General features: G+C 43.8%; 2 protein-coding genes across 8 annotated transcripts in view; both read left to right on the top strand.

The window, feature by feature from the left end:
- slc39a14 (solute carrier family 39 member 14) lies at window positions 1-24,963 on the top strand. 5 transcript variants are annotated; one of them, XM_064347331.1, is made up of 10 exons: window positions 1-1,870; window positions 10,037-10,146; window positions 10,328-10,709; window positions 11,658-11,844; window positions 15,679-15,848; window positions 17,668-17,790; window positions 18,946-19,137; window positions 19,691-19,901; window positions 20,036-20,220; window positions 20,579-24,963. In XM_064347331.1, exons 1-10 carry the CDS (start codon window positions 1,868-1,870, stop codon window positions 20,729-20,731), a joined length of 1,716 nt encoding a protein of 571 aa, XP_064203401.1. In that variant the 5' UTR covers window positions 1-1,867; the 3' UTR covers window positions 20,732-24,963. The 5 variants fall into 5 exon arrangements, with proteins under 5 accessions (XP_064203401.1, XP_064203399.1, XP_064203400.1 ...); XM_064347329.1 differs by having other exon boundaries at window positions 10,325-10,709; XM_064347330.1 differs by lacking the exon at window positions 15,679-15,848 and adding an exon at window positions 14,013-14,182 and having other exon boundaries at window positions 10,325-10,709.
- A 1,444-nt stretch (window positions 24,964-26,407) lies between these two features.
- LOC135261242 (serine/threonine-protein phosphatase 2B catalytic subunit gamma isoform-like) overlaps window positions 26,408-27,878 on the top strand; it is a 47,710-nt gene continuing 46,239 nt past the window's right edge. For 2 of the 3 annotated variants that reach the window (XM_064347335.1, XM_064347334.1), the window contains exon 1: window positions 26,408-27,085. In XM_064347335.1, the coding sequence (XP_064203405.1) occupies window positions 27,034-27,085 (52 nt within the window). In that variant the 5' untranslated portion in view covers window positions 26,408-27,033. The remainder of the gene's footprint in view (window positions 27,086-27,878) is intronic. The other variant, XM_064347336.1, reaches the window with a different exon arrangement.

Here is a 27,878-nt window from a genome sequence, read left to right as displayed (position 1 = left end):
AATGCTCTAAAACTGCACTTGGCGATTTGACAAGGTGAGTCTTTTGAGACCCCAGACAACAGCTTCAGACGCTCTGCAACTAACCAGTTCACACCGCTGCAATTTTGTCTGCAACATTCTAAAACCGTTTTGTCTCATTGCGAATCATTGATTTGAACTGGCCTTAAAGACGTTTTAAATCTGCCATTTGTATTTGATCCTAACTGCACAACTATGGGTTGTAAATAGCACAAACATTTAATCATTTTCTGGAAAGATTTCTTCAGATAATATTCAAATATGTAGCTGCACCACATATACGTATCTTATTCTCAGCCTATATATGGTATATGCCCAGCTGCTAATTCAGATTTTCAGAATGGTCTGATATAATGACCCAGAAAGTTATGAATATTTTGGGTATGATTTTATGATTTTATCAGCCTGTCCTCAAAGAGCCAACCTCTGAAAATGGGGCCATGGCTATTGAGAGATTACATTAAGCTAATTTACAACAGACAGTATTTTTTTTTTGTCAAAAGAAGCAGTTCCTTTTGCAAAACTTATTTGGTGGTTGCTCCATTTTTCAGGGACCAGGTTCTGACCAACAGGCCTGCATGCCTCCTGGGCAGAGGTGGAAAATCCAAGTTCAGAAAAGTAAAAATCCTCCCTAGTATTTTGTTCCAATCACCTGGATTTTCTAAGTAATTCAATCTGTCAGCAAGGATGCAGAACACATTAGTGAAATCAACTTGAGTTCATGGGTGGTAGAAACGCATGTTTTTTGTCCCTTGGACTTTCCACCTCTGCTCCCAGGTCCTGTGCTGGAGTCTAATCATTGTAAACTGTGTATGTTAAGCAGGATTGGCACTTAGCTGGCTTGTTGTATGTGAAATGGGGCAGACTTTGCTTGCATTATATTCTGTATGCTGTCAGTTAAAATAAGAAATTCAAAAGTAAGCTGTTCTTTCGATTTTTAAAATTAATACTACCAGTAAGAACATGGAGCTATCTCCCCTACTGCCACAGTTCACTGCAGGTAGCAGCATATGCGACTAAATAGTAACCTTCCATCATTAGCAACAGATGGCTTTATAATGGAGCAAATATGGAGGCAGGGAGAGTTTATACCTACTACTCAAACATCACTTATTTAAAATTATTATACCATGAAATTATTTTGTGTGTTACAGTGACATAAGTGCATGTTTCACAACCTTGTTCAGTATACTGGGGGACTGTGAGGTTTGTTACAAGTAGAGGCACCTTGAATGGTGTCTGGGCAAACGCTGCATATGCTGCCTGCTTCAGAGGTCAGCTCCAAATGTTTGTATTCCCACCGTACCAGCTAATCATCCTCCAGCTTCTGTGCCTTCCTCTTTAGGGTGGAGCGGTCCATTTCACACCGGATTCAGTTACACCTCACGGCCACATTCTCACCTGCTAAAAGTAAATGCCCTCAGAAACTCAAACCATGTTTTAACCTCTTTCACAGCTTCTCTTAAAAATCCTGTGTCAAAACATGTTAATAATTGAGACATATCATCTGGCCTCAGGGAAATTTCATTATAGTGGGACCTCGGGTCATGTTAAGGATTTTAATGAGCAACTGAATTGTGATCTCACAAGTAGTGGGCAGAAGTTGGAGCACACTATGTGTTTCAAAGGGGTTCCCTTGAACAATGTTAGATCAACCATTCAGGGGATAAAGGTTGCCTTTGATCAAGAGGAGGAGCGATAGATTTCTTCTCTCTGATCCCCTGGTTACAAATTCCCAGCAATTCCAACTTAGTTTATTTTCAAGGACGAATGTCCTGTTAATGTTCTGTCTACCTTCTCCGTCTGCCTGAAGAAGAGTCACACAGAAACCAACCATTGACCTGCAATCATGGTAAATATCTTCATACCTCTAGCAACGAACTAAAACTTAAAATTTTTTCATCAATTAATGGAAATTCATTCAACATTTACTTTCATGAGATTTTAACTGCATTGTTAATACATTCTTTAATGAATATGTTGTTTCTCTTGTTGCCTCAAATACAGGAATAGTCAAATAATTTAATTTTAAAAAAGGAAGACAAATATGTAGCATGCATAAGATTATTAAGTATTTTAATTTTAATATTGTTTGAAAAATGATTTATGTTATATAATGATAATGATGAGATCTTGAATATTTTCACTTTTATAAAATTCTCATTAAAATGGAGCAATTTCATTTATTGTTGGGAAATTAGTTGAAAGAACTATATTATGGCATAATAAAACTAGTTCATCATATATATTCATATTCATATTCATATATTCATTTAAGTGTTTTCATCAATTAGGGAAAAGAACTTAAATATGATTACCACTGAGAATATCAAATTATACATTTCTGGCTTTCAAATTCATGGTCTTTGTGAGTTTAGGAACTTATTTGACGCTATCTCTTATTTAAGCAGTGAATCAGTATGTTTGGCGGCAATGTGTCATAGTGCCATCTGCTGGTGATTCAGCAGAATAAAGACTATACAGCAGGGACACTCAAATCTGCTGATGCTTGATTCTCAAATTTGATTTGCGACGATTTGTGATGATGATGATGATAATAATAATAATAATAATAATAATAATAATAATAATAATAATAATAATAATAATAATGTCCAGATGGTTGCATAAACGTAATATTTCATGCTGTGGAAATCTATATCTTTCGAGAAACTCATTAGCTTCGTAGTTATTTAAAGGGTGGCGTGTTCATGGAATAGTTTTTGGGGCGTCCCTCCATCTCCGTAAGACCTAAAGAAATGGCATATTTGTGAGGAAAGAGCTGAACGTCCAAGAAATACTTTTTTGTGAAATGCAATCTGACAACATATTGCAATCTGAGAGTTCTCAAAAATATAATAATAATAATAATACTAATAATACTAATAATAATAATAATAATAATAATAATAATTTAGATTTTACAGAGATGGAGGCATGCTTCAAAAACTGTTCCTTGAACACGCCACCTTTTAGATAAATATGAAGATAATGAGTTGCTCGAAAGATATAGATTTCCACAGCATGAAATATTTTTATGTTTATGAAACCTTCTGGACAGAGATCTTATGTTGAACACAGACAGGAACATTATTATTTTTCATTTGGTGTCCAAAATGAATTGAGCCCAATGGGGAAACTGGCTTTATGAGCGAAAATCATAGATATCAGCAGGGGGCGTCATTACATCCAGTGCTGAAGTTGAGACCCGAAAGCTGACCCCTTGGTCTGCGGACTGCAAGAAAGGGGCACAGAAGGTCTCCTCGTCTCCCACCCCCCTTTCCTCCACATACTTCAGGGTAAGAAACGAGGGGTAGAGGGGAGTGGAAGAAAGAAGTGAAACGTAAAGGGACTGAACCACGGTCACATGTTTAGTGCTTAGACTATAAACCACCCAATGAAATTCCTTCCTCTGAAAGCTGTGTGATAGCAGATATGCCGGACCCATTTCTATTGCTGATGACTGCAAGATGGAGTTCAACAGTAAACAGTGTAAATACAAGGTGTTCAAGAAGTGTGACCCCACACAGCCATGCAAACTTATAGTCGCAGTTGGGAAGTGAAGTGGTGAAGTGGCAAAATTGATACAGTAAAGCCTTCCCTTGTGTAGTCAGAAAGATGTCTCAAGATATTTTAAAATTTGCTGTTTGTATTTGATCCTAACTGCACAACAAACATTTCTTGTTTTGTGTAGATTCCTTCAGATAAATATCCAAATATGCAACTGCACCAGATAAACATGCCTTATTGTCAGCCATGTTTTTCTAGTCTGAGATTTTGCAGCATACCCCCCAACTGCTTATGCAGGTTTCCATAACGACCCACAAAGTTACGAAAGGTGTGAGCACAATGGGTTCTTCTGAATTTTTTTGGCCCATCCCACAAGACCCCACCTGTGAAAATAACTAGTGAGAGATTATGGTAAATTACAACAGAATTTTGTGGTGTTTGGTTGTTGCTCCTGGTTTCAGGGACCAGATTCTGACCAGCAAGCCTGATTGTCTCTCACGTCCTCTCCTAGAGTCTAATCACTGTAAACGGTGCATGTTAAGCAGGATTGGCAGTCAGCTAGCGAGTTGTACATGAAATGGGGCAGACTTGGCTTGTGTTATATTCTGTAGGCTGTCAATTAAAATAAGAAATTCAAAAGTAAGCTGTTATTTTGAATTGTAAAATGAATACTACCAGTAAGAACAGGGAGCTATCTTTCCTACTACTATAGTTCACAGCATCTAGCAGTAGATGTCACTAACTAGCAAGCCTCCATTGTTAGGGAGTCATCCACCCCTTTGTATGTGTGTTTGCGTATCTATATATATATATATGTTTGGCAGTACGTTTTTATACTTATGTGTCCTGAAATTGGCTACTATGTACAGATATTGTTAGTTGTTGGTTGAAATAGATCTGAACAGTAGATGTGTTTTGTTTAAGTAGTGCCCAATTGGTATTATTAATAGTTTCAGAGCTAAAAAGTATTCCTGATGATTCAAGAAAAATATGAAGGATGAGATGAAGATAAGAAGAAAATAAGTTGGTTTTAGTTCTTTATTTTGTGGCTGTGTACAGAAGTTAATGTTTGCAAACAGAGGGTGTCTGGTGATTTCTCTGGAAAACCCTGTGCTGTATGGTATGCTGACGTGTGCATATAGTTTTAAAAATATATATTAGCAGGTAGCATAGTTGGCTTACTTCCAGATGCTTAATATCTGATAGGACACGACAAGCCTAGCAGCATTTCTTTACTGGACTGGGTGACCAACAGTAAATGGCACATGCCCACTGGAGCGCTAATATACGTCCATTCATTTGCATGTCAGCAAAATGTTACAAAAAGTAAATAATTAAAATATAAAATCATGAATTAATAATTAAATGCACTTAACATATATTGACTATATGTATTCGCATATTTTCTACGCATATACTAATGTATTTCATAGTTTATGTATTGGTTGTAGCATGTATTCAACATTTATTCATTCTTTTGAGAGTAAAAACGCCCCGTAAGAAATACGTTTGGTAGTCTGATGACTTCTGTACACGAGAAAAGGCAGCTAGCTAGCAATTTCTCAAAGTCATCTAAAACGGCATGCTTAGAATGTATTCCTTTTTTATCTTGAGCAATTGCTATACACGTGTCGAAAGAAACAAACATTTTTAGAATTCATCGATGTTTCAGTTGAGTTGTGATGCATTTCAGCTAACCAACCAACTGACGCTATTGATTGCCTGTACCAGGGGCGGTGTTTTTGATGACGTCAGTAGAGCAATGTCCGCCTCTTGCGGTTACACGTTGGTAGCGAAAGACTACAAATATTAAGCTGGTTTGTTGCAGAATAACTGGAGATATCTAGACGCTGGTGTCTCACAGACGACTTTGCGAACCGAAAGCATCAATTGAAGAGTATAGAAACATCTGACAGAAGGCGAACGAGGACTACTCATTGGAAGAATTTTAATCCAACTAAAAAACATCAGCAGGTAGTTTGCCTTGATTTGTACGTTCTGTAAATGTTGGCCTTAAAGGGAACGGTGCTGAATAGGTAACATATCCTGGCAGGTAAACTAGGGTGACTTAAGGTATATGTTTCTGACTTTGTAGCTAATTTACCTATCTAATTAAATATATTTGGAATATAATTGCTTCATCGGCCAGTTCTGGTTAAGTTCGATATCTAAGTTAGCTTCATTCAATAGTCTTGCTTGCTAGCTACTGCTACTGAGTACTGCTAGCTAGCTAGTATTTAGCTGGCGTCTATGATGTACGTCTATGATGCCGGCTCGTTTAATTATCAAGTTAATTCTTTAAAAAAAACACTTCTATATGATGTTAAAATCAAAATTGACAATATGGCGTTGGCTGTTTCTGTTTGTCTACCAAATGTTTGGTTTAACGCTAACATTCATTGATGTAGCTAGCCGGTTTGACTGAACATTCTGCACAGCTCGTCTACATTGGCGGGTTTAGTTTGCTATCTATATTTTGGTCTTTGCTCACAAGCGAATTAGCTAGTAGCTCCCTAGCTATATAGCTACCGGAGAGATAATCATGATGCTGGCACTGCCACACGGGACGAATGGAGGGAGTCTTATTTGTTAGCCAGCTAGCTGGCACCCATTTTAAACGGAGCCTGATTATTCTCAGACCTAATTTGTGTTTTTGCGTAGTGAATGACTTGCTTTGTCATTGATATAAACTGTCGAAAATTAGCAGAATAGCGTAACCGTAATCACGTATCTAACTAGCCAGTACAGCATAGGTGGTTAATCGGAAGTAGACTATAGTTTTAATTAGCTCCGTATAATTTAGCTAGCTGTGAAGCAGCCGTACTGCTTGATAGCTTAGGTATTTTACTAGCTATCTTGGATGTAAGCTCTATTTTAAGCAAACGTTGGGTTGATTGGGTACATGGCAGGTGATGGCTTGCACAGGCTGAGTTCCCTACCATTACCGTAGTTGGCTAGCTAACTAGTCAGATAACTGACTAGCAACTCTGGCCTTGTGTCGCATACCGTACTGCCGACGTATTTTTTAAAATAATTTTAATATATTGATAATTTAATTTGTTTTTTTGTGTGGTAACACTCTTAAAGAAACGCATAAATGCATTCTAACAAAGCAAACTCCATGAAAGTGTGAGTTACATAAGAGTTGAAGATAGACGCTTGGAAAAGAGGGGAAATGGGACCAAAAAAGTGGGGGAGAAACAGTGATAGTTTTCCCCTCCAAATGAGATGTCATGCCTATAAACCATGTGCTGACTGACTGTAGTACTGTGCACAACATAGAGGATTAGTGTCTGGCTGGGGGTGGGGGATGGGGTCATGAGCTCCTCCAGGTCTGCTTCCCTGGAACGGTACTGATGTGTGACTTTTTCCAAATGCCATGACAGTGGCCAACTTATTTTCTAAGGATATTTTCTTCTTGGGGGAGAAAATGGTCCACTAAATGGAAACGTAATACCTTATACACTTGGCATGACTTCACTCTTTTTGCAACATAAGTCTGTGAAGCCTTCAGTTCAGATTGAAAAGAAAAGTTATTGTACAGCCCTGTGTATGGGGTTGAACTGTGAATAATTTATAAATTGTGGCCCTATGAAATGTGTTCAAGGTTCACTATGAACCCCAAAGAATTAGCCTGATTCATACTTTTTAATTAGCCTACTTCTTTCTTATTTTTATGTACAGCACATTGAGCTGCATCACTTGTATGAAATGTGCCCTATAAATAAAATTTGATTTGATTGATTTGCAGCTGAGTACATAATAATAATAATAATAATTCCTTGAGTTTATATAGTGTTTTTACTACCTGCCAGTGACTCAACCTCAGCCTCCACCAATGTATAAGATGATATATTGTGGAATACCCTTGCCAAGTGCTTATAAAGTGAGTGTGAGATTTTTGCAATTCTGGCATGATTCTTCATCTCAGCCGATGGTTTCCCCTCGGTTTTGCAGTGACGTGGTGGTGGGTGATGATGTAGCCTGGCACTTAGGGTAATGACACGGCGTGGCGAAAACATCATCTCAGGCACACAATTGGGCGATAAGAGACATTGTGAGCATTACCTGCCTGAAATGAGCAGTTGGTGTCATTTAATTGGAGCTCTAGTGGTTAGGAAGCTTCCCACTGGCTTTCTCCGGCGTCATAAAAGGAGCTATCAGGAGACACTGTCATACCCAGAATAGACTTCTGCTAGTGAGCACCTAAAAAGTCTTTCCATCTCTTTAAATATTTATCACTTGCACCTGAGAGACTCTTAATGAGAAGCCTCCGCTGTCATTCTTAACACGTTTTGTCTTTTTTATGGCAGAGGGGGAATTCGTCTTCAAACATGGTGATATTTTGTTCTGTAGTTAATTGACAGGTACAGTTTTTGATCAATCAGTCATATATTGAAATATGATCAAAGTTATTGTTCTGCAATGGTGGAATGCATTTAGAAAATTTACAGTTGACAGCGTTGTATCTGGTTCTGTTTTAAAGTTGTTTTCTCAGGGAGGAAGTAGGCTACATTGAGCCATACTTTGGCAGAGCCGTTTCTCATGTACAGCCTGTGCATGTAGCCTATAAGCCACAGTATTGGTTGTAGTTTAGTCAGACTGTAACTATACTGCTGGTGTTGGTGCTGTGGCCTTCCTTGTACCAAATTATTCAGTTTAAATCCTTCCCAATTGCTGTGATTAAGAAGGATTTTATTGAGATTGTGCCACCAGTAGGTGCTGTCCATCAGAAAGCATTGCAGTGCAAGCCTAGTTATTTCAAATACGCCAGTGCTCTAAAACAGGCTTTTCTAAAATGCTGAGTCGTCATCAGTAGAATTCCATTAAAAATCAACCCTGAGCTGTTAATGTGCCAAGGCCGTGCTTTCCTGTTGTCTCGGTCAGACTGGTTTTATGGTCAGTCAGCATGTTAGCGACCGCATTTTCCATGTCCTTTGTCCAGTCTTGTTTTGATAGAACACCTTCATTAGGCTTGCTGTTATGTCACACTTGCGTTTTACTCGCCGTCTTGCATTCATAGGACAACTTGAGCCGCCCATGAATTGTCTCTAGCAGAAATGAACTGAGCCTTTTTTTGGTAGGTTTTGTCCTAGTTCGCAGTCACAGCCCGCTCCCCCGCTGAGCCCGGTCTGCTCGGCGCACCAGGACGATCATGATGATGACGATGACGACGGGGGGAAAGCTTCCCTGGCAAAGGCCTCTCGGTTCGGCCCGGTGCTTAACCGTTGGGCCGCTCTCAGAAGCCGGCGGCGTCTCGGTCTGTAAGGGAGGGGCGTGAGCTCGGCACGCGCTCAAAGCCTCGTTCTCTTTGTGTGAGAGCGACAGGCCTGTTCAGAGCGGGCTGCGCATGCAGAAGACGCGGCGGTGAGCTGTTTGCTCTCGTGTGCTCGACGGAGGGGAGGAGGGGGAGGAGGAGGAGGAGGCGGGAGCAGGGTTCGTGGCAGGCTCGTGGGATCGACAGGCAGGCACGTGGAGGGCCCTTTCCCAGCTCTCTGCCCTGGTCTGATTCAGCTAGCCTGCCAGGAGCTCTTAAGAGCCGCCCGGTCTGCTGATCCATTTCAGGATTTTATGCCAACTTCTGCTCTTAATTATTTAATTAGCTCAATCATATCTTGATCTGACATTTTTATTAACGCTCACTACAGCCTGCTAGTATATCCTAAAGATTTTACTGCGCTGAAGCATAGGAGTGAATGAGTGTAGTTTGCACAGCTCGGAAAACTAAAATGAAGGTAATTGGTTGGATCAGAAATCTGCGCACAGACCGGTCCTCCCGAACTGGAGCTGTGCACCCCTGTGTTAAGTCTTGAGTGCAGTGCGCTGGAGCGGTTACTGGTTTTAGTCTCTTACTGGTGTGAGGCCCAAAGATTATGTTCCCTTTAACAGTGAGGTCTAGAGTTTGACAGTGAGGTGAGTGCAGCTTCTGTCAAAGTAGAGCGATATCTATGTACGGAACCCGACAGCCCTCCCGACACGACAGAGACAGAGCCCAGCATTTTCTAAATCAGACTCAACAAGGCGTCTTATCACTGCTCCACAAATAGCCGGCGGCTACAGGAGTGTCACCAGACGTGGGCGTTTTTGACGGTGTCGCAGACAGGGAGACCGGTTGTGTGCGGTAGCGGTTGCGCTCGAGCCGACGGCCACGGCAGCCCCCCCCCCCACCGCGCGTGAAAAATTGATGGGTGAGAGGAGCTCGGTTTACACCAGTACAGCGCAGCGAACGGCGGCAGGCCCTCAGCGCTGCCCCTGCGCTACCCCCCTCGCTACCCCCCTCGCCTCTGTGTTGGGAAACGCGAGCTTCTGCTTCCGGCGGCGAAGACGTTGGGCCGCCTGACGTGTCGCAATGCGCCCGCCGGGGGACCGCGCTTGCGCCGCGCCGCGAGGCTTCCAGGCCGTTTGGCCTCAGGATCCGGGTTTCTCAAAGGCACCCCGCCCAAAACAAACACCAAGCGGATTTTTTAGAAGGAGTTTCACCTCCCCTCCCCTCTCTCTTCCTCCTCAGGGTTCCGGGGCTCCTCCGCTCCCTCTCCACCGGAGAGGCTCTGAAAGGTCGGCTCTCTCTCGACTCTGCCCCGAGCTCCACGGAGACGCGCAGGGACGAGGTCGGAAGAGGTGAGCGGCGGGAACGCTACGGCGATCAGGAACAGCTGAGCTCGCGCTCGTCACGCCACCCGCCCGGCTCCTTACCCGAGGAGAGCTTTCTCGGGGCGTGGGTGGAGACGTGAAACTCTCCTGTGAGGTCTTTGTCCCGGACCGTGATCTCCGTCCTGACAGACCGTTCTCTCCTCAGCAGGTTCCGTCGGCAGAGCTCCGTTCTCGCTGAGGGGTCCCCAGCTCTCCCCCGCAGCGGGCCAGCGTCGGTCAGGGGCCGCGCCCGCTCCCCGGCGCCCTCCGGAGGAGTCATGACGGAGAGGCCCGCCCATGGCGGCGCCCAGCTGACAGTGAGCCTGGCCCTGCTGCTCTGCCTGCTGGGCCGGGCGGGGGCCGCCGCCGAGCCCTCCCCGGCCCTCTTCCTCCAGGACCTGCTGTCCCGCTACGGGGACAACGCCACCATCTCCGTGCCCCAGCTCCGCGTGCTCCTGGCCCGCCTGAACGTGGGGCAGGGCCAGGGCCAGGGGCAGGGTCAGGGGGAGGGCGGGCCAGAGAGGCAGACGCCCGCGGGCAACGTTTCTACGGTGAGTCCGTCGCCGCGGTGACCGGTCCATCGCTGGCACAGACTGGTTCTTATTGCTCCTGCTAGCCTTTTTGATAGCGAGCGGTATTGGTCACATTGATGATGATGTTGCTGTAGTTTTACTACATTTACAGTGCAGTGCAAATGAGTATCGAATAACCCTCAGCATTTTGATTGACTTTCTGGTCTTTTGTACCCTACAGATTTGGCCTTCATTTTCACTCATTAATGAAACTATTGAGGTTATGTTCGCATTGGGCATATTTTACATTTTTTCCACGCTTTGCACCGTTGTAGATTTACACAGCCCATCAGATCGAGCCCCTGAGAAGGGATTAGCCAATGAGTAATCCTGCACTTCGTTACAAGAACTTCAACAGCAAGTCCAGCATTGGCAGTGGGGGAAAAACAAATTATGGGTTATCTGTATTGTGCACTATACAATCATTACGATGTTTAGAGAGAGCGAGGGAGAGGGAGAGAGACAGAGATATGCTTGGCAGTGCACATTTATATCCCTGTGCTGAAGGACTCGGGACCTTAAATCTTCAAGGTTGTCTGTGTTTATTCATTCTCATGGCTGTTAAACAAACCGCTACTATCAGTTTGTTTAACAGTACAGGACCTTGCGTGTATTAATGTGAAGTCTGTGGCGAAGGCTGGTGAGTGCTTGCTTAGGGCGGCAGTGCAGTGTAATGGGTAAGGAGCTGGCCTTTCCACTGGCCCGATTCCCAGGTAGGATACTACCGTTGTACCCTTGAGCAAGGTACTTAACCTGCATTGCTTCAGTATATATCCAGCTGTATAAATGGATGCAATGTGGATGCCATGTAAATAAAATAAACAGTTGTGTAAGTGGCTCTAGGTAAGAGCGTCTGCTGAATGCTGAATGCTTAATGTAATGTAATGTAATGTAATGTAATGTGGTGCTCGTGGCCTCCGTTCGCAGTGCTTGTCGACGGACGCCCTGCTGGGCGCCCACGGCTTGGACGAGCAGTCGCGTCTGGACGGGCGCGGCCTGCAGGAGGTCTGCCCCACCATCCTGCAGCAGCTGGACGTCGGCGACTGCGGGGCGGAGAAGAAGAAGGAGCCCGCCGACGACGCCCCCCCGGAGGCGGGGCCTTCGCCCGGCGAAGGTGAGCGTCCGGGACGTCCCAACCACGCGCACGCCGCCCAGTCTGAGGTCCTTGGAGTAGAAGATCCCCTTAGTCCTGAACTTTAGATTAAATAAAAAAAACAACAGAAAACAAGCATCCGGCCTGTGCTCTTCTCCGCACGCGTTTGTCAGTGCTTAGCAGCGTGACCTTTAGCAAGACAATCTGATGTCTTGATAAAGGTCACAGACAGAAACGTTTACAGACCAGGAAATGGAGTTAAAATGCGTGTGCGGGAAGACCCCTTCTTTTTTTTTTTAATCGAGCCGTCCATCAGATGCCGAAATTGCTCAGATGTACGAGGTGATTAAAATGCGCTGAGTCTTGGCAGATAGGTGATGCCGGTGTTTCCTGTGTTTGTGCGCTGCGCCTCCAGGGGGAATAGATTGCGCTCAGGGTTGTTTGCTTTGGGCTCTCGCCCAAACCAACAAAAAGACGGTATTCATTCTTGGAGGTGTAGGTGGTAGTTATAAAAAAAGCTTTTAATGCAGGGTTATAGTTAATTGAGTTGACTCGGGTTCAGTTTATCCATTTGGGGGCGGGGCGGAATAACGTTATCATCATTGGAAAAAACATTAGTTCTCGGACGCATCTGCAATGTTTGTTAACTGCCTACCTCATTGTTTATGAAGAATGTTACCTCCTTTTTCAAAAAGTTTAAAAATCTGGAACTGAACCCTGTAATTTGTCCCTTGTTTTTAAAGGAAATGAACAGAGATGATGACCTCAACATGCTGTTTTTTCAGTTGCTCAGTAACACTTTAAATGCTGCGTATGGGTATTTTGTTCATGACCTTCAGTGCTGCTTTCTAAGCTTTTTTTGTTGTAATTGGTTAACCTCTCATTTTCCAGTCTATTTACTTGTGCATTTCTTTTGGCAGGAAGACAGTTGTTGGAGTTCCTCCCTGGTTTGGCTGTCATTCTGTATGATTTATGATTTGCTCTTTTGTTTAATATATAACCAGTTCCTTTCCTGAGCTGAGAACAGGACCGAGTCGAGACACTGTGGGCTGGCAGACAGGATTCACGCGAATGGAGAACTCCCCTGCCGTAGTCACAGACACTCTCTCTCTCTCTCTCTCTCTCTCTCTCTCTCTCTCTCTCTCCATTTATTCTGCTGACGGGGTCTATTAGCATCTCCCTCTTCCCCCCTCTAAGGTTAGACCAGCTCAGGGTTGGAGGTTCTGCATCATGGGACAACCCCGCCCCCCCGCCCCCCGTTTTTCGGGCTCTACAAACCGCTGAGGCGGTTCCTGTAGGGCTACACTTCACCGGCCCCGGAGTGGGCGGGGCTCCACGCACGTCATCAGTGACCGACTCACGCGAAACCAATTAAACTGCCCGCTCTTCAGAGCTCAGCACCTGATTCACTCGGGTCACTGACTCACTGATGACACGTAATGGCCGCTCACTTTGAGGTCTGCGGAGTCTCGCTCTCCCCTCCCTGCTGAAGGGAAGCGTTGCTGGCACTCCCTGAGATGCCTGTGTGGTTGAGACAGAAAGGCGCTTGTAATTAAGGTGTTATACCTTTCACAAGCCTGGATTTCACTGTTGTTCGCAGCTTAGCCCACTGAACTGCCAGACTGTGTTTTTGGTTTACAGTGGTTCCTCTCTTCTCCGGGTGCTAACGCTACAGATTTCCCTCTGTTTGAAAGGTGAGCAGCTGATGTGGAGGTCCGCACGCCACTGAACGAACGCAACACCTAACACAATGAGTCTCCTCTTTCAGGTGAAGGGGATTCGATGCCATTCTGATTAAACACGGCCGAACTGAAGCCAAGCGCCTCCAGCGCTTCCTGTCCCACAGCCCTGTCTCCTGATAACGGATGCTTTGTCTCTTCAAAATGTACCCCTCTTATCTGTCACCTCGCTTTCTATCCACCAGATAGACTCTGAATGCATGTAATGTTTATCTGTTTTTTTTTGTCTGATGAAGAAGTGGATGGGCAATATAGGAAACTTTCTACATTGCCTATCCAATTTTTTTGACACGCTCAGCTTGTGTGGGATCCTTCGTAAATACACCGCCGTGAGTCACAGACCGCGGCTGGCAGGAAGCGGCCCCCGTGCCCCCAGCGTACGGCGGCTCCCTCCGGTGGAGAGCGGTGCTAACTGCGGCCCCCCCCTGTGCTCTCTCTGTGTCCCCGCAGTGTGGGGTTTCTCTGTTCTGAGTGTGACTCTGGTGAGCGCGTTCGCCCTCACCGGCGTGTTTGTGGTCCCCTGCATGAAGACGCGCTTCGTGCGCTTGGTGCTGATCTATTTCATCGGCCTGTCCGTCGGAACTCTCTTCTCCACCGCTGTCTTCCAGCTCTTGCCCGAGGTGCAGTAACCCCCCCACCCCCCGTACCCCTGCACCCCCGTACCTTCGCCCTCTCTGCTCTGTCTGGACAGGGCTTCACTGAAAACACACCAAAAACATTTCTCACCTTTCTCCCCGTTATTCACTCTGTTTATCTTTTCCTTCTGGGGGTCCCTGAAAGGGGGAGAGCCTGGCACTTGACCAAAAAAGGTGCTTGATTCTAATGAAAATTATGATTCTCCTAAGGTGATTGGTTGGTGATTCTCCTGAGGACCCTGTGATTCGTTCATAATTTGTCATGTCTCTTCAAGCATTCTGCAAAGGCTGGTGCCAGCACACAGCTTTTTAATTGGTTGACTGATGTGACTTCTGCGCTATGGAAACCTAGCTGGAATCTAGACAACATTTGCTCTTGATTTTCAGCACCTCTTTGCTATTTTGGAACTTAACTGGCTGTTACGCTATTATTTGAAAGTTAAAAAGATGCCGTGAGTTAAAATGCAAAGCTGTTCGGTGCAACGCACTGCGATGACAATGGCGGCTTTTAATGCCCTCTTGCTCACATTCGAGAGCAGCTGGGTTTTGCTGGGGCCACATTCTTTTATCTGTTGGCCCATGGGCATGGAAAGGTGATTGCAATGCACCTGTCCTTTAATCACGAGAAAGAGCTCGAGGGCACATCAGTCACAGAAGGCTGTGTGCGAGCACTGGCCTATCGCAGAACGGGGGGGGCGGGGCATTGTCTCTCGTCTCACGCCCCTCCCCTCAGGGCTCATACAGTCACAGTACTGTTACTGAGAGGGGCTGCTGGCTCTCAGCTGTGAGCGTCTGTGATCTCTGCTGTGGAACTAAGTGGGTCCTTTCTAACAGAACACTGAGGTATTCTTCCTTTCCCCCGAGGGGCGTAAATGATGTGGGTTCCGCAGGCGCGCGCTTGGGCGCTCACCCGTCCGCTGCACGTCCTCTCCAGCACCCCGCTCAAATTCTCTGAGCACGCCTGAAAAATCCTGGAATCACCGTGCTTGCTTCTGCCATGGAAATGTACACCCATTCCTGTCCTCCCACCCGGTTTCTTCTCTGAATCAAAGCTGAATCTCGTTTGAAGTCCTCATTAATCACAGAACGGATGGGAAAGGAGAGGGAAAATTGAGCAGTGTCTCCTTCTGCGAGAGAGTGTCTGTCTGAGCAGGATGTGCGAGACCCCTCCAGGCACATCCTGGTGTGCGGGAGAGGAGGGCGGCCATCTTAATGAGCGGGACACAGACGGCACTTCTCTGGTGACGGACTCTGCTGTTTCAGTGGGGGGTGAAATCCACTGGTAAGGTCATGCGCATATTCTCAAAGGATGTCCTCCTTGAGAATATGCGCATGCCACACTGATTTCCACTAAACAATTAAAAAACAATTCACTTGTTTTTTTTTTTCTCTCTCTCTCTCTCCCCCTTACCTTTCCTGTCTGCTATTTGACCCCACCCCTCTCTCTCCCTCCCTCCCTCCCTCTCTGTGGTCGCGGTCAGTCTGGGGTTATGGGTTCCTGTGCGTCACGGTCATCTCCCTGTGCTCCCTGGTGGGCGCCAGCGTGGTGCCTTTCATGAGGAAAACCTTTTACAAGCGGCTGCTCCTCTACTTCATTGCCCTGGCCATTGGCACGCTGTACTCCAACGCCCTGTTTCAGCTCATCCCAGAGGTAGCGTGGGTGCCCAGGGTGCCGCCGCTGTCCCGGCCAAACTCCTCCCCGATTCTCCTGCCCCGTCCCCGAACGGGGGGCCCAATGAGCTCTCCTCTGGGCCCTGCCAATCTTTGCGGTGCTGGATTGTGATTGGGTGTCCGCACCCAGAGCTTAAACGCTCGAGGCTGGTCAGGGGGCTCCTGGAGGATTTGGACTGGGAAGCGGTGATTTGAGGTGCTGTGTTTCTTTGTCCTCAAACGGTTATATGTTCAAGCGGTGCTTTCTGTGGCCTAGATCAAAGCCCTTGTAGCTGTAGATAATAAATAAGGAAATACAGTAATATAGAGACTTCAGTAAAATTAATCCTAGTTGAAGATTCTGTATTATCTTCACAGACCTGCCTGTTGCATTCTAAGGGCTTGAAATTCAAAGTGCAATAAAATGTAGATATACCGTGTAATTAGGTTTTGCACCTTTGGTAAAGGTAACTTCCTTTTGATTTAACTTAATGCAAGGAGTCCCAGTGTTTTTTCTTGGAAAATGGTTGATAAACTTGATAATATCTCATGATTTGAAATTATGTAAGGACCTTTGAACTAACTCACATCAAGGGACGAGAGCTGCTACTACTCAAAACATGGCATTTCAAGTTTATTTTGAAGGTCCAGGAAACTGGATTCAAATTGTGGTTATGTTTCCCAGTAGTGACAATTTATTTTCTTCTTATTTCTATGTAGTTTTTAACCCAGTTGTGACCATTAAATTGCAATAAACACTATTCGGTTATTGTGACCTGTTCAGCAGACAAGGACAGGTGGGCGTGTCTCCTGCGTTCATTAACGTTCATATCCGTAAGACGCCATTTGTGAAGCATTCGTCATCGCTAGCTAGACAAAATGAAAGATCTATACACTACACCCATATAAAGTCAGTCTTTGATTCCACATGTCTTATCTTGAAAGCCATTTCATTGTTACTAGTTAAGGGTAGGCCTACTTACTGATCCAACACGTTCTACGACAAGTTCCAGGCGATTCTTTTTTGCAAGAATCATTTAAAAATATTCCTTGTCCGTTTCTTAATGCAAAAAATTACTAAAATCACACGTCGGCAAAGCATTCAGAGATTTCAGTTTCCTGGACCTTTTAAAATAGGACTGTCATTATTCCCTATCTTTTTTGTTATTCATTTTTGATCACCTCTATTAACTTTGTTGAGCAAAGCTGTCATTGATTTGAAATGAATATCTACGACAGTATGGAAAAACCTGTAGGTGTTCATCAAAGTCTTTTTGTTTTTGCATGCAGAATTGTTTGATGATTAAAAACAACAGAAAATGATGGAGCTTACTAAAGAACAGGAGATAAAAATATGACATTAAATAAAAATAATTTGCTTTGATCTCTAGGAACTAGAAATGCATACTGAAAATACTAGAAAGGCTCCAGTTACACAATGCTCACTCTCTCTGTAATTCATATTTGAGATGCTTGCATGTGAGGAAATAGATCAGATCGTTTGTTATATTGACTTTCAGAAGCTGTACAGTAGAAATATTGCGTAATTCAGTGAATGTTAACCAGAAAGACCTCAGAGCAAAATGTCTTCTCTTAGGAAATCTCAAACTGTCATTCACTGTCATTTTTTGCTGTCATGTTCAGCTCATCCCAAATTCATTATTATTTTAGTGTCGCATAAAAAAATCATTGTAAATGAGTCTCGGGCCGGTTGTTTTTCTGACTGAGCTGCGTATCGTGTACCCAGGGGGAACAGCCTTGTCACTTTGTGGTGAGCAGGTTTCTGTCTTTCTGTAATGCCGCCCATCTCTTATGCGTAGGCTTTTGGCTTTGATCCCATGGAGGCGTACTACGTCTCCAAATCGGCCGTGGTGTTCGGGGGCTTCTACCTGTTCTTCTTCACCGAGAAGGTCCTGAAGATGGTGCTGAAGCCTAAGAATGGGGTAAGAAGGTGCTGGTGGGGGGCAGGGGGGGGGGGTTTCCGTGCGAATCCTCCGTGTGCCAGAAATGACCTTCGTGACACGTCTGTGCTTGGCTTAAGGGCGTTGTCATCATCTGTTACTTGAAGTGGCAGAACAAAATTTATTGGAATGTGAAGGCTGATTTGAAAGGGTGAGAGACTGGTTCACCCTGTTCAGCAGGACTTTGGCTACTGTACTGAAAATCATCTCTCTGACAAGTGCAGATTCCATTTGTGATCGTGGTTTGCCACGGTATGTGTTCAGTAATGCGGCAAGTCTTGAATATTCCATTTCCCGTTACCAAAACTAAATTCAGACCGAATGAACTCTAGTAGAATCCTGCAAAGTTCATATGTTATCAGGCCAAGTGTTACACTAATGCAGCAGCTGTGTACAAACAATGAATCATGAACTGTCGCATGATTGCGTCTCCTCACATTATCTATTTTCAACTTGAACAATGACCTTTCACATTAAGAACCCAGCACAGGTTCATTTTAACCCCCTCTGAAGCACTCGTTTTTTTAACACAAACCCAGAAATGACATGCCAAAATAAAGTGGTTACTATTCTTGAACCTTTCTGACTACAGGCATAATACCAACCTCTTCTGCAAGGTAACCCTTGTGAGTTTGTTTTCCAGGAATCAGAATTACTCTAAGTATTACTGAAACAAGCTCAAACACTGTGGAAGTGAACGTTTTTTCCCTCACCTAAAAAAAAAAAAGTCTTTTTTTTTTCGCTGGACATAGATGCTTGTGGCTGTGCCTGGTCAGCTTGTGAAAAATTCAATCACAGTTGTCTTTGCTTCATGTTTTGTGTGTGCTGTATTTGATCCTGTGATGTCACTGAAAATGGGCTATGTAACCAAACTTAACACCTAGTTCGAGGGCACCCCCTTGTGGATGTAGAGATTCACTGCACTCACAAGTCAGGCTTAAGATTTAGCTTAATTCTCAGTGACGTGCATCCACATGGCCAGTGCCTGTGAGAATTAGGATTCATTTTATGTACAGCTCCACTGGTCTCTCTGGCACCGTTACCCACTGCACACCATACAGCGGTGCCAGGTGGAAGAACAGCATTTCCCACAGTAACCGGCCGTTTTGTCTCGCCTCCGCTCGGCTGTGTTCCCAGAAGCCCCAGGGCCACGGCCACGGCCACAGCCACTTCCCGGCCGAGCACTATGCCTCCAAGGCGGACTTGGAAGACGGGGTGACGGAGAAGCTGCAGAACGGGGAGGCGGGGCTGGCCCTGGCCGACGGGGACCTGGGGGCCCGGGGCCCGGGCGAGGACGACAGGGTGCTGAGCGCGGGGCAGACTGTGCAGGTCAGTGCAGGGGGATAAGAGGGCTAAAGGCTAAAGGCTAAGCTCCGCAGCTGCTCTCCCCCCTGGCCTCCAGACCCTCAGGGGGGATTAAGGTGCTAAACCCCACACCCTCCCTGTCCAGTGGGGTCAGAATCTCCTGGAGAACAGCACAGTCTTCTCTCCGATGTTTGTGCACTGTCATTACACACACACGTATGGAAAACTGTTGTTGATGGCCTTTGTCTCAATATAGGCCACCTTATTGAAATCTGACAGCCATGTGATAAGTACCACAGGATCTGGTACCGTCAGGAACAGATGGGCTCATTCAGTACTGTCACTTGTAAAATATGAACAATAGGTCATTAGTTTCCACAGTTAATTCAATTTGTTAAAATGTATTCATGAAATGGGTGAAAAGATTGATGATTGAAATAAGTGAAACTGCTTTGATGTGTGAAGAGTGCTGATCCGTATCACATGGATTGGATTCAGGAGTGAAATGGCAAAACCGATATGCAAGGTGTGAATAATTTTACAGTTGCCCCAAGACTTGTACCTCCATTGACCACAGGAACCGCCGAATTCGGGCGGGGGCGGCTGCTATTGGCTGAAAGGCACGGCGTACACGGACATCGGCACGCTGGCGTGGATGATCACCCTGAGCGACGGGCTGCACAACTTCATCGACGGCCTGGCCATCGGTGCCTCCTTCACCGTGTCCGTCTTCCAGGGCATCAGCACTTCAGTGGCCATCCTGTGCGAGGTGTTCCCCCATGAACTGGGTAAGACCCCCCCCCCCCCCCCCAAGCAGAACCCTCCAATCACAGGCCAGGGAGGCACCACTCATTTCAGCATTTAGCCAATGACAAGTTTGAATCTCCACTGTTGCTCTTCTCCCCTTTTCCTCCCCCCATAGGCGACTTTGTGATTCTGCTCAATGCGGGCATGAGCATACAGCAGGCTCTCTTCTTCAACTTCCTGTCGGCCTGCTGCTGTTACCTGGGCATGGGCTTCGGCATCCTGGCCGGCAGCCACTTCTCTGCTAACTGGATCTTCGCCCTGGCTGGGGGCATGTTCCTTTACATCGCCCTGGCTGATATGGTGAGGGTTTCGACACAGAGGCTGCTACCTTATTGGCTAATCCCTGACACACAGTGGGATTGAGAAAAATGGGAAGGGCTGGCAGTGTAATATCACATTATTTCATTGGGGGAGGGTGCCATTGTATTATTTTTCTAACAACATAAGGACAGGCCATTCAGCCTACGTAGGGTTGTAAATGGTGTCTTTATAATGGGTGTCCTCTTTAAGCAACATTAATGTCATGAGTACTGCATTTGTGAGGCTATAAGAATGCATCCAAGAATAAGAATTGCCTTGACTGTGATACCGGTTATGTTTTAGATATTTTAAACGGGTTGTGCTCTAACCCAGTTGCTGCCTCTGTTTCTTTTTGCAGTTCCCGGAGATGAATGAGGTGAGCCGGGAGGAAGAGGAGGCTGGCGGCAGCGGCTCCCTCCTCACCTTCGCCATCCAGAACGCGGGGCTGCTGACGGGCTTCGCCATCATGCTTCTGCTCACCATGTATTCGGGGCAGATCCAGCTGGGCTAGGCCCCGCCCTGCCCCGCCCCACTCTGCCTGGCCCCACCCACCCCCACCCGGTTCCCTTGGTTTCGTACTCCAGCAGTGCCATCTTCCTGTATCGCAGCCGAAGTACACACGTTCCCATATGCAGTACTGCATCCTAATGCCTTTAGATCTCCCTTCCCGCTCCTATGACCTTTGACCTCTGTCCCTTGCCCTAAAGAAATGGAGATCCTGTAACGTGTCTTATGGACGTCCGGAGCAAGCACGTGAACATCGTCTCCATCAGCCGAATTACAAATTGAAATGGATTTTTAAAAAGCACAGATATCGGGGATATATCAGCTCTGGAGATTCATGAAGTGCAGTAATAACTGCGAATTCCCTCAGACCAAATCTATGACGGTTGGTTTCATTTCCATTCATTTTTGGCACTGTCTGGATTACCTGTCCTTTGTACTTGGGGACTGTGAATAAGCTTGCGGTGGAGGTATGGCAATCAGAACCCAACTCCACCGATGGACCTACAGTCACGGGCCGGGGGTCCTGGTGTGATACGCCATCTTGGAGCACTTTGCACTGTCGTTCTTCGATATTGGTGGACCCCACAAAGACCTCTTCCCTTGAAAAGTCATGACATACCTTAGAAAAGGTCATTCCATACCAAACAACCCAGAGAGTGGTGAAACATCTTGCGCCTGAGAGATTATCTGTGTAAATGTCCATTTTTATTTATTTTTTTGGTAAAACAGATTGCCCCCCAAGAGTCTGTCTATGTAAATGTTCATTCTTATTTATTTTTCATTCTGTTTTCATAACGTGAAAGAATTTGCCTGGCTCGAGGGGACTGAAACCTAGATGGAAGACCAAATACGAGCCATTCTTCTGTGTGAAGGGCCTTTTAAGAAAACCTTCCCTCGCCTCTCTTGAATTGGACTTCTAGAAAATGTAGTTTTTGTAACTTTCCTTGTAGTCTCTTTTTTTTTTTTTTTTAATTTTATTTCATTTTTGTACTGCTGTCAGTTTATTGTTGTGCAGGATGGTCATCAGCAGTGGCGGTTGGCCGTTTTCCCACTGGTGCAAAACAGAGACCGGTTCAGTTCGATTCAGGTTCTTTGTGGACCATCCACGTGTGGCGAACTGTACTCTGTAGGATACTGCACGAATGCAGTATATTTGCCTGGATACTGTTCGTTTACCGAAGGAATTATTTTTAGTACCTTTGGTATCTTTAGTTCTTTATGAACTATATTTAATTAAATGTTTATTATGATCATGTAATGAAAAACCAAGGATCAAATAATGCAGACCTGTTATGGACCCACATAATTAGGTTTGCTTTGTTCTATACCAGATGTGATGAGACCATAGATATTTATGACACTACTTATGAGTTGAAGTAGGCTTTAAGTGTTTCATTTCTTGCACGAACTCGCAGTCTCCCTGAGGACTTTGTGGAACTGCTTTGAGATCTGCTCTCTGTAAAGCCTTACAGTAAGGCAGGGCTGGCTGGTTAAATGAATGGTGGCAAAGCCAGTGTTGGTGTGAGTTGGAGAGGACTGCTAGAGTCTCAACTGGAATGTGGTTCATTAGGTATCGTTCTTTAGAAACCAAGTATTTTTGTGCTAGAAAACTGCCAGGGCTGATTGACTGTGGCTGTTCCGTTGGGCTCATTCGCTTTCTTGTCTCCGTAGATTGTCTTTGGTCGCAAATCACGCAAATTGCTAGTAGGGTCAAGTCGATAATATGTAATGATGCTGTTAACTCAGACAGTGAGCTGACACCATTAGTTGAAATAGTTCAAATTTTGAAACATCAGCTGTAGTTCTGTGTTGTTTACATGCAATAATTTGTGTTATATGCAAAAAAAATTATACTCGATTTTTGCAGCCCTGGCTGCGTTAATTGTGAGATCTAGAAACCAACATTACGTATAAAAATACTGTCCAATACACATCATGCAGTGCTAAGCTAGATAGTTGCTTCAAGTTGGAAAAAATTAAGAGCAGCTAAACTGGACACCCACTGTATGTTCTATTTGTTTTCAGTTACTGGCATGACATTTTAAGCATCCTATCATGGTGCGGGGCACAGTTTTTACGTCTCGTTCAATATTTTTTTCTCCACAAAGAGTGAATTTTGGGATACCTGCTGGATAGATCATATTTGTTCTGACACTTTGATTTCTGTTGTCACAGTGGTGGATTTCAAACAGGTGTAGTATGAGACATCTGGCCAGAAGGGGGAGACAAAGGCTTTCTTAAACTCAGGATTACTTTGACGCTCACTAATAGCTGACAGTGTGAGCTTTCCCCAAGTTATACAAGACCCCTGTTCAAAGATGCTAGATTTGTTTATTTGAAGATACACTAACGCATTCAAATGTTGATGTCAAACTGACCATATTTACCTTCAACAGATGGGTCCAGTACTATCATTTTGGGGCAGACAGTATATGTGGTCCTCACTCTGATCTCCCAGTGGTGGTGAAGTAGGCATTTTTCTATTACAGGTGCATAAATCCCTTCGTCAAGACAGTAGATTAACTGGTTGATGGAACCTGCCGCTGTAGCCTTTGTCTTAGTGGCTTCTGTGGTGTACATGAATACAAAATTTGTGTGCCTTTGTTGTATACTTCACCAGCATTGACAAGTGCAGCCATTTTAGATTACATCCACTTTTGTTATATGCAATATATGGTGCAGAACTGAAATAAAAATGTCTAAATCTTAAAACTGAAAACATTTAGATCTGGTTGGAAGGATGGTGGTTATTTCCTTTGGGTAAATGTATTCAAAATGTGACTATGGCGTCTGCCGATTGAAGTTATCTCCTGTCAGTGATTTTCAGTCGCAGTCAGTGTGTTTGTTTTCAGTCTTTATAAAGTTTTAATGAAGGCAGTAAAGAATAGCACAAAAAGCCATTTGTATACTTGAAAACCATCACTGTACATCTGTTTGCCAGCCTCCTGGTTATCTTGGTAATGGGTGGTGATGCTTTTAATGGATGTTACTGTCTTTTTACCTGATGTAATCATCTGTGCTTAAACAACTGAATAAAGACTGAAAGGGGATGTATGGCATTTCTTCCTAAAATAGACAGTTCCCCAGCTGCATGGTTGTGTTGATTATTTTTAGGTTATAGTTCTGAATTAATATACACTACTAGCTTTGTTATCCTTGGAGGGAGGGAACCTTGTGACAGTTGTCACTTGTCATTTTGTTGAAGCCATTATTTGAATTGAAAGTGAGAAGAACTTTTCATTAATAATGCCATTAGAATTTTGTTCTTTATTTGAAAGTGGCAAGTCATCCTCCTAAAACCCAGCAATTTATTTTTGTCACCTTGTAGGGTCTTTGGTCTTAATATCAAGAACCATATATTCTACTATGCTGAAAAGTACACTACAAGGGACATTCAATAAAAATAAGGTTTTTGGAGAAAAAAAAAACTTGGACTTTTTCTGCTGGGTTTCAGTAGGATATGCTGACTGTAGCAGATTAGTTGTAGAATTTAAAGCACCATTGAACCAAATGTGACTGGTCTGTGTTAGTTTGAGTGAACAAAACATCAGTAATTTCATATTGATGCTATTTATTTTAGAGGAGCATTTATTTGAAGGCCTACACAAATGGCAATATACCCCGAGAAGTTTGGGACTGGTTTTCCCAATGGTCAATAAAACTGTGTACATATGGTGAGCATATACACTTTCTCTGGTGTTTTATTTTTTTGTTGATTAAGGGATCATCTTCTTTTTAAAAATTAACTAAGTAATTTTTTAGTTGTTTCTTATTTTTGGGATTTCATTGATTAGCTTAAAATGAAAACAAACACTGATTATTAATTTACTAATTTACTCTATGAATTCTGTGAAGTGTCTACCATCATACGGTTTCCTAAAATGTAAAAAAAAAATTACGTTATCACGTTCCCTAATGGAGATTCTGAAGCCTAAGATCAACTGAGACTTGTATATGCACCTACAGTAAATGCTGTTACATGTTTTCCCCCTTGTCATGGGAGTGGATTTTTAAGTGGTGTCAGGGTTGCAAATGTCCTGTACTTCATGTGAGGTTTTATCATTTTTGGAGGAGTATTGATTATGCTTAGGATTACAAACTGGTACTCATTAATGACGCAATGTCCAGAAACTTTTTTTTTATTTTTTAATCTCTTTCTGTTGTAATTGGAAGCTCCACCATGCCTGTTCATTGTGTTGAGTGGAAACGTCTTTTTATAAACTTTTTTTCAAAACATATTTGCCTTTCTCCATTTCATCCCTTGTTGTGAATAAGTAGTTCATATTTTCATTTGCTGCTCTCCATGATGTTGAAAGTGCATTTTGAAATGTGAGTATGAAATTAATTACACTGTTTGTATAATTGACCTCTGGCACCAAAATAACTTTGGTCTCATACATGCTATGATAGTGTTCAAAGTAGCGTTTTTTCCCCCACATTTAGTGGGTCTGGAATGCAAAGCATGTGTGCTAATACATGTTGGCACACACTGAATCCAACCTGTTTACTTTTGTGGGCAGTGTGAGGTCTGGAATGTTTTCATAATGACATCAATACCAATCACAGCAGCCATTCCCATAATGCTAGTGGTGTACATATGTGTGTTTGTGTACGCTTGCAGGTGAAATGGCACAAATCAAGCAAGGAGGATTTTGCTTTCCTTGTGCCTAGTGAGCCTTAGAGTTTTGGTGTACGCAGGAATTACATTAATGTTAAGTCTGTTACTGACTGGTATACATTCTTATTTATGTCCATGTGTTGGTCCACTGGTTTGGACATACTTGTCGAATAATACAAGTGACTACAGAGATGGAAGACCTCCATCGTTGATTTTATGGAGTTGCAGAGATTGCAATCTACATATTTGTAAATGAGCAAAAAGCTTATGTATGGGTGTGTGTCACTAAATACAGCTATATTTTCATATAAATAATGGAGAATGAAAAAGCCTTAATATATGTTACAATTTGATTCAAATGTTGTATTGAACAAAATTTAATTCCAAAAAGAAAAAGAAAACAGATGGTGCAAATTAGTACAAATGTCCACTGACTGTCACCTCACAACAGGCAACGAACAGATCTCATTAGTCGGCCATTTCAACAGGTGACAAGTGGTTTTCATGCGTTTAATATCTAAAATGTTACGAGTCAAAAAATGTTCACAATATTCATACGCTGCCAAGCAACAGGGTAGCGAGGTGTCCAAACGCACTGAGTTCTGTTGCTAATAGCTGAATTATTCGTATTAACACAGGCAAAAATAATTTTGTTTAATACTATATTGTCCGTGGTTCACCAAAGAATGTAAAACATTGTCATATTGAAAACAAATAAGAAAGCGTTGTACATCACATCACCTGTCCTGCAGGTATTCGGATATTGGAATCTACCTATCCTCATTTCTGCAAAAAAATTCGAACACCGAAAATACAGTGAACAGAGCATGCTGTAAACTTTACTCAATGCAATAAAATGTATTTACACATGAAAAATTGTGCATACTCTTGCAGACAGCGTGGTTTTAAACTAGCTATATCTAAACATAAACGAGGCGTTTCGGGAAACGTTGGGCTTCTTTTAGGAATGTGCAGGCACTGTGTTTATTGACGTTCCAGTTAATTGTGTACGTACTCCTTTACCCATAAGTCTGTGCGTCCGGCGACTCAACACTGCCATATTGTAGGAAATCCGTTTGTGGTCTGGTGGATTAGCGAGTTTAATCCGCGAGAACACTGAGGGAGACCAGAAGACATAGCTGACTAGCTAGCTAGCGAGGTAGAAGGGGGGAAAATATAAAACACGGACCCGAAAGCTGCAATTCTTGAAGTATAAAGCGGAAACGAAATACTGTGCCATTTACATAAGATTCTGTCTTGGAAAAAGTGCAAAATCTAGTTTGCAAAATCTTTTTTTAAATTCCCGGGCTCTGTTTATTTTAGTTTGTTGACTTGGTTAGCAAGATAGCTAATTTGTGACAGATCCTGAGAACAGCTGGACACCCAACGGAGTCAGAGACTGGAACTAATTAGTTAGCAACCTATCTAACTACGTTGCATATAAAATAATTTCGGTGATAAAGCGGGCTCCCCCTTTCCCCTTCCCCTCCTGGGTTTTGCCTTCTAACCTAGCTAGCTAGCAGGAACTCCCATTTTGGGCTGTCCTGCCTTGCTGGTTTTGAATTCGGGGGTCGCTAGCTAGCTAGGTAGCTAGTTAGCAAGATTAAGAAAGTCGTCTCTTCGCTAGCAAACGGCACAGAGGAATTAATCACATTTTAAATCCTGAGGTGAGACGAGGTGAAACGAAGATGTCAGGGAAAGACCAGAATAAACAGTCCACCACCGAGCGGCTTATTAAAGGTAAGAACTAAGATTATTTTTGTATGTCAGTCTAATGCAAGACCGCCCATAACGTTAGGTACAGCGAACTAATCTTGGGTAGTTAACGTTAGTTAGCTACGCTTCGACTTTGCTTAACCGCAGCAATTGCAATTGTTTTGCAAGCTAACAAGTTAAATGAATGGAACTGATCAATCAAAAAACTTGCCTACTTTTAGCGATAACGTTGGTCTGAACGAGTTAGAGATTGTCACTCCCGTACCATTGTTGGCTAACCTCTCCTTAATTTTCTAATGCAATCATTTGACAGGTAACATAATCTTGAATAACCAGCTAACGTTAGATAACATCGTTCATTTCGTCATTCATTTTGTCGATAGTTTTCTATATGCATATGCATCGGCTACACAAGTTGTACATTAGACTACCTATTTAGATGCAGCATTATTTGGTGTATCCGCTAACCAGGTAGCTCTTGATGATGCATATAACGTTAACGCTACCTTGCTGTAGATAGCTAGCTAAGTTAATATGCCGTTTTTTCTGCCTTGCATTTTGGTAGTTTAAGTAAGCCGCGTTAAATGTTGGTCAGCTGCTTATTTTTCTTGTGTTAGTTTAATTGTTACCACCCTTAGTAATGCTTTTTAGCCTCCGTAGCTAATTGAGTCTGACAACCTATTTGTAATGTGTGCTTGGCTTGTACAAATCTCGATTGCCCATGCCATCTCATACCCATGCCATTTACACCTTGATGAAATGCCGTTCAAAAAGTCAATTCGACATTTGTCTTGTCACTGGTAACTTAACGCTGTTG

The sequence above is a fragment of the Anguilla rostrata genome, chromosome 8 (assembly GCF_018555375.3).
Source record: "Anguilla rostrata isolate EN2019 chromosome 8, ASM1855537v3, whole genome shotgun sequence".
Lineage (NCBI taxonomy): Eukaryota > Metazoa > Chordata > Actinopteri > Anguilliformes > Anguillidae > Anguilla > Anguilla rostrata.
Note: the sequence above shows the minus strand (reverse complement) of the source record. Positions and strands in the feature narration are given on the sequence as shown.